The 16,696-nt window shown below is 34.9% G+C and overlaps 1 protein-coding gene across 1 annotated transcript in view; it reads left to right on the forward strand.

The window, feature by feature from the left end:
• The first annotated feature begins 2,757 nt into the window (after positions 1 to 2,757).
• The window catches only part of LOC148948909 (O-glucosyltransferase rumi homolog), a 242,818-nt gene continuing 228,879 nt past the window's right edge, over positions 2,758 to 16,696 (forward strand). Inside the window, exon 1 of the mRNA XM_089094136.1 lies at positions 2,758 to 2,962. Coding sequence (XP_088950262.1) covers positions 2,957 to 2,962 — 6 coding nt within the window. The 5' untranslated portion in view covers positions 2,758 to 2,956. The remainder of the gene's footprint in view (positions 2,963 to 16,696) is intronic.

Here is a 16,696-nt window from a genome sequence, read left to right on the forward strand (position 1 = left end):
CTTTTACTTAACACACCCAAATTTCTCTTAGAAATAATATTTTTCGTCAATGATAACATGTTTTCTGTTTGAACTAGAAAGTTTTCTGTCAAAGATACCAAATTTTTCTTAGAAGTAACATTTTTGGATTGTGATAACAACTATTATGTCAGAAGTAGCAAGTTTTGCTTAACACTAAAAAATCTTCTCTTCAAAGTAACAACATTCTTCCTTAATACTACCAAACTTTTATTTAACACTAACAGATTTTCTCTTCGAAGCATCAACTTTTTTCCTTAATACTAACATACTTTTACTTAACACACTTAAATTTCTCTTGGAAATAACACTACTTTATTTACTTTATTTAAGCACAAGAACAATTTTACAAGGTTTCACTTTTGGTAAAATTCTAGTTTAACTACTTTTACTATCTTGGAAAGGGGTCAGGTTAGGAAAATTAAACTTTTAGGGATAGGTCTGCAGACTAAAGTATGTTCCGGGATGGTATTTTGAAGTACCTATCTCTACTCCTTCTCCCTCTAGAGGGCAGTGACCTTTGATGATGTTTAAAAATCTTTTCGTCATGAGAGTGAAACCTTGCAAAACAGATCTTCTGCTTAAATGAAGTACAAGAAAACTGTTTTCAGCTTCACAACTTTGTTCATCCCAATTTATGAGGTTTCAAAAATCTGCAAATACATCTCCTAAATTTAGAAAAAAAACCTAGTTATTTGGCTTAAAATTCTACTCAAATAACAGGAATTGAATTTTCAGAACTAAGAGAAAAAGAAACTGATAACTGAAAATTAAGGTAAAATGTTATTTTGCCAAAAAATTTCAATAGTTCAAGTAGTCATACCCTACCTGTCAATTGGACAAATTTCTAAGACTTAGAAATCAGAAGTGGGCTAACATGGAAGCTTGGTAATACCTTCCCAGAGCATATTTTCTGCCCTGGAATCATTACTGTAACATTTTTCCAGCCTAACCCCTTTCCAATATAGCAAAAAGTAGCTAAACTAGAATTTTATATTTACTATTATAAAGCAAAGATTTTTAAAGATCATCAAAGGTCAGTAGGCTAACATCAAGAGGGAGAAGGGGCAGAGGCAAGTTCCTTAAAATAGCCTACCTTCCAAGGGTATACTTAAGTCTGTAGATCAATCCCTGAAAATTTCCTTTTCCTAACCTAGCCCCTTGCCAAGATAGGAAAAAGTAGCTAAACAAAAATTTTAGCAACTTTTTTTTTATCTGAGGTGCATCTTTCCCCTTCTTTTCACTATTTACCATAGCCTAAGGCATTTACCTTTGCAAAGTTAATAATATTCTTCAAACATGACCTCACATTAACTCTGTCATACGATAGCAAATACAGAAAGTCAATTAAAGCAGAGTTCAAGGAGTGGCCACATAGGAGAAAATACATGAAGATGATTGTAGTTCAACTAAGGTTAACTAAAGTTCAAGGCCCAACTGCATATTAACATTCTGTAGATAAAAATTATAAGCTTTCTAGCTTAGGCCTACCTGTAGTTTGAAAAAGGAACTGGCCCTTTTCATTTGTGCCAATGTATTTTTCTAAAATTATATCCATTTGACAAATACTTTAACATGTTTAAAAATTGAAAATCCAGATCGATTTTCCAAGTCACGAAAACCGCCTTTAAATTGTGTAGTGTGACCCCCTATTATAATTATCGCGTTAATATGCGAATTTCGTTTGCGATTTTTTAATACGATATTTTGCAGAAAAGAATATCGCATATGCGGGAACCCACGGATATGCAAATACACTTCCTAAATTTTGAAAGAAACGTTGATAGGGCTGAAAATTCTACTCAATTAACAGAATTTAATTTTCAGAACTAAGGCCAGAGAAAAAGAAACTGATAACTAAAAATTTAAGGTAAAATTTGTTTTGTCAAAATTTCAATAGGTACCTGTCATATAGACAAATTTCAGAACCCTCTAGAAGGAGAAAGTGCGGAGGTATATACTTCAAAATACTTTCCCAGGACATACTTTAGCCTGTAGACTCATACTGAAAGTTTAAATTTCCTAACCTAACCCCTTTCTAAGATAGCCAAAAGTAGCTAAAGTAAAATTTTACCAATTAAATAAGTTTATACTCGAATAGAAATACGGTTGTGGATCTGACAATCCTAACAAGAATATAATTGTTGGATTATGATTAGAAATCAAAACCTGCAACCAGGTTATTAATAAATATTGAATTTGACTACCAGATTCTTATTCTAAGTCTCCTGATTGTCAATCGAATAGGTCTATATTTGGAAGTTTCACTATATTTGGTCTATATTTGGCACTTTCACCCTCTAGAGGGAGAAAGTGCGGAGGTATATACTTCAAAATACATTCCCAGGACATAATTTAGCCTTTAGAATCATACTGAAAGTTTAAATTTCCTAACCTAACCCCCTTCTAGGATAGCCAAAAGTAGCTAAAGTAAAATTTTACCAATTAAATAAGTCTATACTCGAATAGAAATACGGTTGTGAATCTGACAATCCTAACAAGAATATGATCGTTGGACTATGATTAGAAATCAAAACCTGCAACCAGGTTATTAATAGATATTGAATTTGACTACCAGATTCTTATTCTGAGTCTCCTGATTGTCAATCGAATAGGTCTATATTTGGAGGTTTGCATATGCTATTTCGGCATAAGAAGCCTCAGTGCATCGTGAAATTATAAAATATATTTGTCAACATTGACAAATCAGACAGTTCAATTTTGAAAATTCTCCTCGTGATTAGAAGTTGGAAACATAGGAGGTGACCTCAAATCAACTCGACTACTCAATGGGAAACGTACGTCCTGAGGTCATCAGACAAGAGGGGACGGCTAATCAATATTAAACAACTAGAAGTATCATCAGTTTAGTGCTCTCTAAAGATTCTTGCTAATAGAAATTTTAGAAGAGTTGAAAATATCAAATTAAGCAAAAATAATGAAGGTATGACAGTGTATACCCTTGAAGGTTAAAAGGCTTATTTCAATAGCTGGGATGAACAAGTGCATTTAATAGGGTAAAAAACAGATATCAAAAATAAACCATCAGATTGTTTCTATGATTTTTTTTTTTTCAAATAGGCCTAGCCCATTACAGCCTAGGCTAATTGTTTTACTATCTTAGAAAGGGGTTAGGTTAGGAAAATAGAACTTTATTAATGAATCCAGGGCCAAAACTATACTCCAGGAGGTATTGCCAAGCTACTGTATTAACCCTCTTCTGATTTCCAATCCTTAGAAGTTGGCATTCTGGAAAAATAGCAATGGGTTTTTGGACCACCCCTTTTTACTACAACATGAAGCAATGTGAGGGCAGTAACAAGAACCTGCCTTCTTGGTCAAATTTTCACCAATGATTTGTCAGGATAAATTGAAAATGTGGTCTCTGTTTTGAAAAGCAATTGAAAAGAAAAATTATATTTAAGTATTTGTGATTTATAGAATAAATATCAAGCAATAAAAGTTACATTTCTAGAATCAGAAGAAAATCAGCTTTCTGTCACTATAAGAATAAAACTGAAACACTAAAAGGATATATAGGCTACATCAAAATAGGATAATTGGTATTTCCAAAAAGAGGTCCCTGAAGGTAAATCAATAAACTAAAAGTTTAAAGTAGTTGATCTTAAATAATCTGAATAATAACCATATTGATGCATAGCTTAGACCTTTAGCTATTCATTAATATACCCAATCCTTCTCAATTCCTCTTTGGTAACAAGATGCAAGGGTTTTAGTTTTACATAATTTTGCTCAATTAGATGCTGGTTTTTTACCCTACTTGACCAAGTAATGTTGATAATACAACATTATACCTTAATTTTCAGTTTCATTTTCCCTGGTTTTAGTTTTGAAAATGCAATTCCTGTTATTTGAGTAGCCTAAAATTTGAAACCATATCAAAGTTTTAATTAACCATATTTTTTCTAAATTTAGGAAATGTTATGTCACATCTTTGAAACCTTGTATATTAGAGCTGTGTTTCTCTTGTCTCAGCAAACCCACGCACAAACTACTTTGGAGAAAGTTATCATTTTTCTTTTGTATGTCTGATAACTGAAGTTGTTTTTCTTGATTCTACTTACCTACGTTGTCTGCTGGTCTGCTAAATTTTTCTCTGCTGGGAAAGGGGCAGATCTCTGTTGGATAAAAAAAAGAAGCGCTTAATTCAAAACTTCTGAAAGGTGAGAGTTGGAAATCTCGTCCATTCATCCTTAAAGATTAGCTTGGTTTTACAGAAAACTAATCCAAGGTTTCTTAAAATATTAAAAGAGTTTCATGTATTATATTTTAAAGATATACATGCATGTAGACCAAGGCTAGTACCCTTTCAGAAATGTATTTTATAGGGTGATTTAAAGAAAAATTATTAAGGAACATATGAACAGTCTTTGTTGTTGAATAATGTTATGCTTACAAGTATTTACTTAAACCTTTCAACGTTTTCTTGGATTTGAATAGTCCACTTAGTCCACTGCTGCTTGGCATTTTCCTAACACTGCTGACTGATGAATGCTATGGTACTCTATGCTGCAAGAAAAACCACTTATTGGAGCTCTGCAATAGGTCAGTCATCTGCGCAGACTTCAAGAGAAATACAGCTTAGGATTGATTGAAGTTGTTAAGCTGAAAAATACCTTTTGTGTACTTCATAGCTAACAACATGACATAAAGAGAAAACAAAAAACATACTATTCCTGGTCCATCAAAATTGGCAGTATGTGCTTTTAACAAATGCACTACAGCTAAGGTAAATCAAACAAACTGAAATATATATATACATATATATATATATATATATATATATATATATATATATATATATATATATATATATATATATATATATATATACATATATATATATATATATATATATATATATATATATATATATATATATATATATATATATATATATATATATATATATATATATATATATATATATATATACATATATATATATATATATATATATATATATATATATATATATATATATATATATATACATATATATATATACATATATATATATATATATATATATATATATAGCCTATATATATATATATATATACATATTTTTGTTGGACCAGGAATAGTATGTTTTTTGTTTTCTCTTTATGTCATGTTGTTAGCTAAGAAGTTATTCTGAGGAAAAGTTACTTGCCAAATAGATGGCTAACTAAAGTCTTTATAGGGTAAGTTTGTTTCTAGCTAGTTGAATAAAGAAAGTATTGCTGGGGAAAAGTTGCTAGTCAACTAGTTGGAAAATAAATTGTTTTCTGGGGCAATGTTTGTTTCACGCTAGTTGGCAAAATTAAGTATTGCTGTGGAGAAGGTATTAGTAATCTAGTTGGGAAAATTAAGTATTTCAAGGGAGAAGTTACTAGTCAACTAGTTGGAAAATTAATTGTTTTCTGGGACAATGTTTGTTTCCAGCTAGTTGGCAAAATTAAGTATTGCTAGGGAGATGTTATTAGTCAACTAGTTGGCAAAATAAAGTTTTGCTGGGGAGAAGTTATTAGTCAACTAGTTAGAAAAATTAAGTTTGCTGGGGAGAAATTATAAGTCAACTAGTTGGAAAAATTAAGTTTTGCTGGGGAGAAGTTATTAGTCAACTAGTTGGAAAAATTAATTAAAAATTCTAAAAATGAGACAAAAACATTCCTCTAGAAAAGAAACAGACAGATAAATGAAGGAACTTACACAATGTATGTTCATTAAATGCAAGATGGAAATGAACAAAACTTCAAAAATGCATTTGTTTTCTTTAAACAGACAGAAGGAATAACCCTCCCAGCTTTGCCAAATTCATTCTCACTTTTGGGACCAGGTATAAGACTAATTATCCTGGGAATTAAAACAAAAACTCCCTGGCTTCAAAGCCCAATATATAACTCAAAATATATCTCTTATTAAGAGGGAGAGAGACGGAAGTTGTAACACAATAGTAACAATAGGGACATCCACCACGTGGCTAATATGGGAGTAAATGTCAGTTGTGATGCAAATGGATGTCATATTTAGATTGAGGATTCAATTCTAGATATATATTTGCACATTAGGGGGGTGGGGTATATATACTGTGAATATATAGGTTCTAGAAAATTCTTGAATTTCTTAGAAAAACTTGAAAAACAAGGAAGGAAATGAAGATAAAGGCTCTCCCCCTGCAAAATGTGTCAACTTGGATTATTCTGCATATTATGGAGTAGGAATTGCTTTCTTAATATGTTTTCCTGTGTCCAGCTGGAATCCTAGGCTTAAAATACTGGTTGGTTGGTTTGTTAATTAAAAGATTTGTATATATATATACACTGTCAAATTAGCCTTCAGATGGTATCCCTTAACAATACTGATAATTAAATTTGAAAAAAACCCTATAGGCTATTATTAACATTTGTTATGCTATTCAGAATAAATTCTAACTGTTATTAGTCAACTAGTTGAAAAATGAATTGTTTTCTGGGACAAATGTTCCTTTCCAGCTAGTTGGCAAAATTAAGTTTTGTTGGGGAGAAGTTATTAGTCAACTAGTTGGAAAAATTAAGTTTTGCTGGGGAGAAGTTATTAGTCAACTAGTTGGAAAACAAAAGTTTTGCTGGGGCAACATTTATTGTCAACTAGTTGGCAAATTTAAGTATTGCTGGGGAGAAGTCATTAGTCAACTAGTTAGAAAAATTAATTTTCACTGGGGAGAAGTTATTAGTCAACTAGTTGGCAAATTTAGATTTTTCCTATACAGATATGCTAAATTTTCCAACTAGATGACTAAAATGTTATTAATTATAAGGAGATTGGATAGTACCATTCTATATAAGCTTATAAACTGATTTTTTCCAATAGTCAAAGGGTGGAGTCCCACATACTTTAGTCTGTAGAACCATCCCTGAAAGTTTTATTTTCCTAACCTAGCCCCTTTCCAAGACAACAGAAAGTAGCTTGTCTAAAATTTACCCTTCATCAGATTACTTTTTTATGCTTCTTTTCAATGTAACTGTTGCTACTCTGACAATGCACCCCCTCCCTGATGGTCTTATCAGGGATGTAGCTAAGCGGAGAGAATGCCCCCTGCCCAAAGTTCCAAGATGTCAGCATGCAGTGCCAATGCCTTTTAGTTTAGGTGTCTTTGGTGTCTTTATTTAGCTCATGTGTTCACTTTCATCAGCACACTGGACAATTTTGTCAGCACATTCTTTTTATCCCCCCTTTAAACCTTAGCTTTGACCCTGGGTCCCATATAGCCCTAATAATATATTATTCTATTGCTTCTATTACAATCTAGTCTTTTTTTCATAGCTCCTGTGTTAAACTGGTTATTTCTCAGTCTTGAATTTATCTTTGTCTATAATTAAGTGTATGATTTACCAAAATATTATTTGAACTGGTTTTAAAAAGTGATTGTTGGTGATAGACAGGATAAACTGATTAATAGAAACATCCCGCATGTCCTAAAGTAAAAATTTCATTGTTTTAGTGTTTTCTTTTAGTTTTATATATTGCATTTATATAATTCCATGTAAATATTTGACCATTAGGAGGGGGTGTAAAGTTAATTGGTGCACCTTAAGGAATGATATAAGCAAGTATTTTAGAATTTTTTAAGTGGTTCTCAGAATTTATAATGTTCTTGATTATAGATATCCTAAACTGATACCTTTTTGTACAATGAATCAACCCCATTGAGCACAAAAAATTAATGCAAACCAACAGAATCATCAACATTTATAAATAGCCTAGAGTTATAGGCTATTTGGCATCATCATGGAGGCTGGGATACAATTGTCATGATAACAACCATTACCTTAATTAATTACCTTAATTTGCACTTCAGAGCAATTAAGGTCCATACATGATTTGTTGTGCTCCAGGTCAATGATGGCAAAATTTTGTCATTGTGTTAGGGTTCAGTGACATGCCATAAGAGAGGTCTGCAGGAGAGATGCAATTTAAGCCCAAAGCGGCATCAGCCTCCTAGCAAGACACTCATTATGATGAAGTTGGCATCAGTTGGTAGTTGAGTGGGACGGACAGTCCAACTCATATTTCCATGGCTTGTCATTCCATTCCTTGTCCAGTCTGGGCTTGAATGACGCAGCCGTGGGTGCATTTTATAATAAATCAGTGTGAAATTGGGGATTAAATTACACCACTTAACCAACAAACTTTATTTTATCAAACTTGGGTCAAGATTAAAATGAAAGGCAAATAAGCTGTAAAAACTAGCTAAAATCAAGTAAGTAGCTCTAAACAAGCCAAATCTTTGCCTTATTTACTTGAAACAGGTTTTTAAAACAACCCTATGTCAAGGCAAATATAATCCAGGTTGTCAAAATGGTGCATCTGCAATATCTCTAGAACAGCTAAGGATATTAATTTGAAACTTTCAGGGCATGTTCAGAGGGATGTTGTATGATGGTAAGACAGTCAGCCTTATTGACTATGCTATTGTAAACTGAAGACTAACAGGATTGATGCAGGATATTAGGGTATATAGGAGTGTTATTATTGATGTTAAAAGTAATGATTACCATCTAGTAGTTTCTATGGTAGTTTAGAGCTGAAGTAGTTTAGTAGTTTAAAGCTTAAGCTTTAGTAGTTTAAAGCTGAAATTTAGGAAGGGTAACTACCTTCCAGGGAGCAAGGACATTGGTTAATTCCAGAATAAGAATTCAAGAGAAACTTTCCAGGAACAGTTGAATATTAAACTAGAGAGTCTAAAATTGGACATGGTAGAAGATGGGTGGAAAATTAAAAAAAAAATATTCAATGAATTGACAAATGATGTCTTAAGGATGAAATTTATAAACACTTCTAGGAATATTAGTGAAAATGCCTCAAGTTTAGGAGAGAAGAGGAGGAGCTTGTAGAAGAAGCATGCTATACAAATGAAAATAAAAGAAATATGAGGACTGTAGAGAAAGGATTAAAATATTAATTATAGAGATATGAACAGGATGCCAGGGATAATATTGCTGAAGATATAAAAGATGCTGCCAGACAGCATAGCCCAATAGTAAACTATTGTACTAACATGTTAAAAATTGAGAGAGAACAGTCAATCTTGACTTGTCCCAGTTAAAAGTAGGAACAGGACTATAATTAGTAACAGGAAAGAGTTAAAGGTTAACAGAATATTTTAAGTGTGCTAATATAGCCTACCCTTTTTGCAACTTAGTGTCTTTTGATTTAATGCAGCATCCCCCTTTATATTTCATGGAATTTTCCACTTAATAGTCTTTGGCATGTGTGAGATATTGCAGTTAAGTATATTTTCAAAGTTGCATGTTTGATTTAAGCTTGGATAAAAGATTTGCCTTTCTATTGCTTGGTTTTGCAAACTTGTTCAGAACTAGCAGTCTTGAAGAAAGCCTGTTCTGCTTGGGCTTGCTTTTGAAAGCTTGTTGTGAGCTTATTTGCCTTTTAACTCTTTTGTTGGTATTATAGGTAGTTAAGAAAATTAATCTTGCACCATAATTACCACTTTACACTACAAAAGTGGTAATTTCAGAAATGGGAATACAATACAGATGAGACCTAAGGAATGGGTATTAAGCTTCATACCCAGCTAGAAAACTTCCTTGCATTAAGTTTGATTCATGCTGTCTTGAAAAGGTAAATACGATTGCAATAAGCTTGTATAAGCAGGGGTGAATCTCCAGCATTTTTATTAGGGGGGAAGAGGGGTCCATATCCAGATAGTCAAAGGACATGGGATGTATAATAATTTTTCTTTACATTATTGGGGGTGGGGGCAACTGCCCCCCCCCCCCAACGCCGCCCCTGTGTATAAGCAACTCAAAATTAGGTTAAAAGCTTCAATAAAGCTTATAAACAACCCAACTTTGCCTTCCTGCAAGCTTAGGCCACAGCTTAAAACAAGCAAGTAACAATGCAAATCCTTGATTCAAGCTTACAAAATAAGGCAAAATCAACATTTTTGGTTCGCCTTGATATCAGGCCAATGTCAAGCCAAATCCTTGGCTCCTTTGAAATTCTTACTGGGAATTGTCAGTTACCTTATGAACTTAAACTGTTACCAGACAAAAATATTTACTTAAAATGTGATGGTACTTTACCCACTGATAGTGAGTATACCCCTCCTAATAATGATAATAATAATAATAATAACACATGATGGTACTGTATTAATTGGGCTGGAGAAAATTGTATATTTTGTTATTAATTATTGAATTGAATTTATTGAATACCCATCAAATTGACAAAAATAATGATGGAGCAAAAAAAAAAAAAAAAAAAAACACAACAGAAAACAACAAATGAATCAACAAATAAACCAAACAATAAATATATAAAAAAAAAACAAAAATACAACTAATACAGTAAATCACTCAGTTGCTGTATATTGAAATTGTACTATGGGTGGGCATGAACCCTTGAATTATAATTTTGTCCTGGATTATTTCCTATGGGGGGTAATGCCAGTCCAGTTATAGCGGACCTGTTTTTAAATTATTTAGAATATGATTATATGATGGATAAAAAGAATCCAAGTAACATAAAGTGTTTGCTCTCAAATAATAAAAGATATTTAGATGACCTTCTGGTGATAAATTGTTCAAATTTTTTTAGAGGTTTTAAGTTTAATATATCCACCTGAGTTAAAGCTGGAATCCAGCAATGGGAACGACAATTATGACCATTTTCTAGATTTAGATATTAATGTTGCACCTAATAGTACAATAATTTTTTAAATATATAATAAAACAGACGATTTTAATTTTAAAATAGTTAATTTTCCATTTCCAAAAATTCGAATATAACATATTCATCGTATTTTTCCCAACTATTTACCAAGGATCGCCATGATCAGACTGAGAGGCCACATTAGCCACATAACCATAATCGCCGTGTACGCTCCGATAAGGGACAGTAGTGACGCGGTCAAAGATGTCTTTTATTATGACCTACAAAGAATCATCGACAAGACACCAAGGCGTGACATGCTCTTTGTAGCCGGAGACTGGAACGCCCGGCTTGGCAGAGTAGACCCTGCCACAGCAGCAGTTATTGGCCGCCACACCGTTGGTGACAGATGCATCAATGGAGAAAGGCTCTTAAAGCTAGCCAGATACAACAACCTATGCGTCACAAACACTCTCTTTGAGCACAAGAGGCTCCACCTCGTTACATGGCGTTCGAACGACGGCGTAACAACAGCCCAGATCGACCACATCTTAGTCAGCAGAAGATAGAGGAGCTCCTGCACAGATGCCCGGGTATACAGAGGAGCAGACACAGGATCTTTAAATGGATCCGACCACTATCTCCTCACTTGCAAAGTCCGTCACTGCCTTAGTAGGCATAAGCGACAGAAGGCAGGGAAGCGCTTCGATTTTTCGAAACTAAGATGCCCAGAAATCAAAGCCGACTTCGATTTAAAGCTACGCGACCGGTTCCAAGCCTTGAATCGTCTCTCACTCGTCGATGAAGAATGGGTGCAGATGAAAATTGCGACACAGGACGTAGCGGAGGAGGTGCTTGGCCACACAAAACGAAAACAGCGAGCCTGGATCTCAGACCACACCATGGAACTAGTTGAGAAGAAGCGACCCCTCGTGGGAGGTGCAAAAGAACCCTTAAAAGTAGCCCGCAAAGCAGTTAAACAGTCACTGAAACGGGACAGAGAACAGTACTGGTCAGATATGGCGAATGAGTTGGAACAAGCGTCCAGGAGCCACAACAGCAGGAAAATGTTCAAACTACTGAAAGAAGCGACAGAAAAAGCTCCTGTAACGGTTGACACACTGAAAGATAAGTCCGGAGAACTCATCTGAACAGAAGAAGGACGCAGGGAACGCTGGTGAGAGCATTTTTCTGAGCTACTGAACCCTGTCAAACCCCCGTGCGATCTACCTGCCTTCTCGAGTGCTGCTAGAGAGCACTACGCAGTAAACCTTGATCCGCCAAGCATTGCGGACGTACAAAAAGCGCTGAAGTGCATGAAAAACAATAAGACTCCAGGAGAGGATGGGATCCCTTCTGAAATGTTCAAGTCCTCACCAACTCTACTATGCCGCCTAACCAACCTGTTTGTCCAAGTATGGACGACGAAGACCTTCCCAAAAGACTGGAAAGTATCCGTCCTCGTTCCGCTATACAAAAAAGGAGATAAGGCCATTTGCGGAAACTATAGAGGTATCTCCCTGATTAACCATGCCATGAAGATCTTCTTCGTCATTCTTTTTAATCGATTCAAAGACACACGTGACAAGTTAACCCGTCCTGAACAAGCAGGCTTCAGACCAGGCAGAGGCTGTCCAGAACAGATATTGACGATTTGTCTCATCCTTCAGCAGTACAGTAGGTTTCATCTACCCCTTCTCATCGCCTTTATTGACTTTGCAGCTGCCTTTGACTCTCTCATCAGAGAGGAGCTATGGAGAATTATGGCTGAAGACGGTGCGCCACAGGAGATCATTGAGATACTCCGAAGTGCGTATAAGGACACTGAGGCTTGCGTCTGTGTTTCCGGCAATGACACTCCTAAGTTTCCAGTGGAGTTTGGGGTAAAGCAGGGATACCACATTTTGCCAATATTATTCAACTACGCGATAGACTGCATCATGAACAATGCAATGAGAAACCACAGTGGAATAGTCTTTGGACAGATATCTGGTTTCCTCCAGCCCCTGACAGATCTGGACTTCGCAGACGACGTTGCTGAGCTGGAAACTACCGCCGACAGCTTACAAGGCATGATCGACGATACCTATGAGGTCTCAAAGCGCATTGGACTGGCCATCAGCGGTGCAAAGACTAAAGTATTGGCTCTCAACCGACCTGCTCCTCGCCAAGTTACCCTCGACGGTGAGCCAATAGAAAGCGTTGAGGAATTCAAGTATCTTGGCTCTATCATAACACCAGATGGCGGAGCTGAAAGAGTTATCTCTGCCCGCATAGCAAAAGCCTGGCCAGTCTTTACTAGTCTGAAAAAATCACTATGGACCAGACGGGAGATCTCAACCAAAACAAAAGTCAGAATCTATGGTGCAACTGTTCAAGCAGTACTACTGTATGCTTGCCAGACATGGCTGATCAAGACTGAAGATGCAAAAACTTTGGACGTGTTCAACGACTGCTGCCTTTGTTAGATCCTCCGCATTAAGAGATGGGACAGGATTTCCAATAGTGAAGTAAGGAGTCGCTGTGGCCAATCAGAAGAGCTATCGCTTATCATTAAAAGACGTCGCCTAAAGCTCCTCTGCCACACATTGCGCCGTCCCGAAGGCACGATATGTCGAGACGTCCTTGTCTGCGAACCAGCCCCCTCCTGGAAACGTAAATCAGGAGGACGAAAGAAGAACCTGTGGCAAAAATTCAAGGAGAACCTGGAACCATGGGGAGGATTCAAGAGACACAGTCAGAGATGGGAAAAAGACTGGCTGAAGATCGCCAGAGAAGCTGTAGATGACAGGTCCACGTGGTTGTCTGAAGTCATCCCAAGATCCTTTGGTGCCGGGCAGGACAGTTAATTGTCTGGTTTCCGCCGAAATTAAGTAAAGTAAGTAAGCAACTATTTAGATATGCAAGAATTTGTACTAATTACATCGATTTTAGAAACAGATGTATGTTACTTAGCAAGAAGCTAATCGTAAGAGGTTTTTCCGCCAATAAACTTGCTTGGCAATTTAAAAAGCTTTGTTTTCAGTATAATAAACTTTTTCATAAGTATAATAAAAGTTATCAAGATCTCTTGAATGATATTTTAAGGTCACCTGTTGAAGGAATCTAGTTTATCTTCCCGGTAGTTTAGGGTTGGTTGCGACACATGTGGTAAAGATTAAAGTATGATATTTGGAATTTATTTCTTAGAATTTGAGGGAAAGTGAAATTGTTCCGGGGGATGGCTAGTGCTATGTAATTATTTGGATTTAAATTGGTTGAAGGGTTGGATCTCAGTGTTAATTGAAGGTTGGTTAAGGATGCTTGGGAAAATTTTTTCTGGGGTATATATTTTTATATTTTTGGGATATTTTGGATTTTGTTTATGATTATTCCATAGTTGTCACTACATAGGGGTATGCCAGATTATGGCATGGTGCGCTCATTTTGCCTGGGTAATGAAATTTAAGCGCCGAAACCCATTTAGGCAGTGAGTTTTCATCTGATGAGCCCTGATATGTGGTGATCACCTGGGGAATATAAAGTTTTTGTAGATTTAAGGTGTTATAGCTTGTTTTCGGAACACTGACGTATACTTGTTGATGTTGATTTTGCTCTAATTTGGACTCGATTTTCGGATTGGATGTACTGTTTTGTCCTAGGGAACTGGATGGATGAGTAGGGTCTAGACCTTGTTCAAGTGCTCATTTATTTCAGTTACTAAAGTAGGAAGACAGTTTTTTTTTTTTTTTTTTTTTTTTTTTTTTTTTTTTTTAGCCAAGTAATTACCGTAATACATTATAGGCATAGACCCGTCTTCTATGCAGTCTTCCAATTGTTAGAAACAAGGAGAGAGTATTTATAGGGCCTGGCAACATCTGCCAGTAAATAATTCAGGCTTTGAATGTGTTCATGAAAGTTTCAATTTACCAACCTAAATACTTTTTCAAGATATTGAAAATGCCAATCACCTAGATTGTCCTTTTTGACTAGTGAAGGCTTGTTAATATTCTAATATAGGCTAGCCTACTGCAAAAAAAAACAACTATTGATCCCCAATCATCGTTTTTTCATATTTAATAATTACTACTGTCATAATTGCAGCCCCGCGCCCAATTCTCGGAGATAGCCTATTTTCAAGTTAATTCATCAATGGCCGGATCACAATGCCAACTTTAAAAATGAAATACCAACTTTTGCATTAGGGAGTTGGGTGAGATGTAATTGCAATGGCAGTAAATATTATATTTGAAAACACCATTGAATAAGTAAAAATCAAATGGTATATTTTTCGGCTCTCTGATTTCTGTGTTATATCAGGATGTTACTACAGGCTTAGACTAAACTACTGTAGCCATAAGCTTCATCTTAAATATAATGTAAAAGACTGTGATGTGGTATGTCAACAGGCTAGTTTATAAGTTCATGTAAAGTTTTAACAGTAAACCCTTTCATGAAGGCAAGCAGGAGGATGGAGTAGGGATGTATATTTCCAGGAACCAATGTTATAAATGTATAAAACAGGAAAATTAGAAACTTAAATCATATACGCTTGTTTTATATAACAAAACATTTTTTTTTTACCACAGTAGGACATTCAATTTAAATTATTACTATTTGCTAGTTTTAAAGGATTAGTTTTCTCAGGAACATTACTGTTAATGCTGTTTTGGGATATGTTTATTAGCCATTTAAGGGCTGGGCACACATAGCTGATTTCGGGAAATGATTTCCAAATAGCGCCAATTTTAAAAGAAATTAATTCAAAAAACTTTTTCCACAAAATAAGTTTTAAAAGAAAAGTAAAGAACTCCATTAAACAAAAAATGAGCAAAAATAAAATCAAATAATCTACTAAGCGTAAAACTACCACAAATCAGCATCGATAAATAAATGAAACCCAAAACGAACAGAAATTACAATAAATAACCGAGTCAAACTCAAAACGAGCAGAAATTAACATAAGTTGTGCGCAAACCCCTATGGCTTCCCAAGGCCAGAACAAAATTTGCACTTTACTGAAAAAATATAAATGTTTTTACTTTTATAACTTTAATAAATCAAATAATATTAACATTTTGATTGCTAAATATCAGTGTGTGTACATTAAACTGACAATGTACATTCATTAGTATTTTTTCAGTAAAGTGCAAATTTTGTTCTGTCCTTGGGAAGGCATAGGGGTTTTGCGCCCAACTTCTGTTAATTTCTGCTCATTCTGAGTTTGAATCGGGTAATTATTGTAATTTCTGTTCGTTTTGGGTTTCATTTATTTATCGATGCTGTTTTGTGGTAGTTTCACGCTTGGTAGATTATTTGATTTTATTATTGCTCATTTTTGTTTAATGGAGTTCTTTACTTTTCTTTGAAAAACTTATTTTGTGCAAAAAGTTTTTTAAATTAATTTCTGTTCGTTTTATATTGACATAGTCTTTTCAGGGAAAAAGAAAATAATACTTTAAATCTTTTTGTTTTTTAAGACTTTATAGTTTGGCATGCTATTTGTATGCTGGAGAAACATTTTCAGCAATTTTTAACATTATACACCCTTCTAAAAATCTGAACACAAATAGTACTGTTTAATTTAGATTCATACCTCCTCTAATTGACCTGAAATGGAAAACTTGGTACCATTCGCAAAAAAATCTCTTTATTTTCTTGGATAGCTTGGATACACTTACAATATTTTGATTTGGTTAAATTTTAAGAGCAGAAATGGGAGGGTGGGAGTGGAAGGGGGATTAGTTGCCCTCAAATCACTTTCAACTATTAAAAAGGGCATCAGCCCTTTCTGTTTTCAATCATATGAGCCCTTTTCGAAGTTCCCACGACAACTCCTTCGATACGAAGTGCCCTGGTCTAAACAACAACAACAACAAAAATAATACATTATACCCACATCGATCTTTACTATAAAAATGTCAAGCCTTCCAATCACTTTTGACCATTAAAAAGGGCACTAGGCCTTTCAATTTCCAATCGAATGAGCCCTTTTGGAAACAACAACGCTTTCTATAAACACCTTATATACCCCCAGGGCATA

This window comes from Artemia sp. Qi Xiang Cuo, chromosome 9 (assembly GCF_049724085.1).
Source record: "Artemia sp. Qi Xiang Cuo chromosome 9, ASM4972408v1, whole genome shotgun sequence".
Lineage (NCBI taxonomy): Eukaryota > Metazoa > Arthropoda > Branchiopoda > Anostraca > Artemiidae > Artemia > Artemia sp. Qi Xiang Cuo.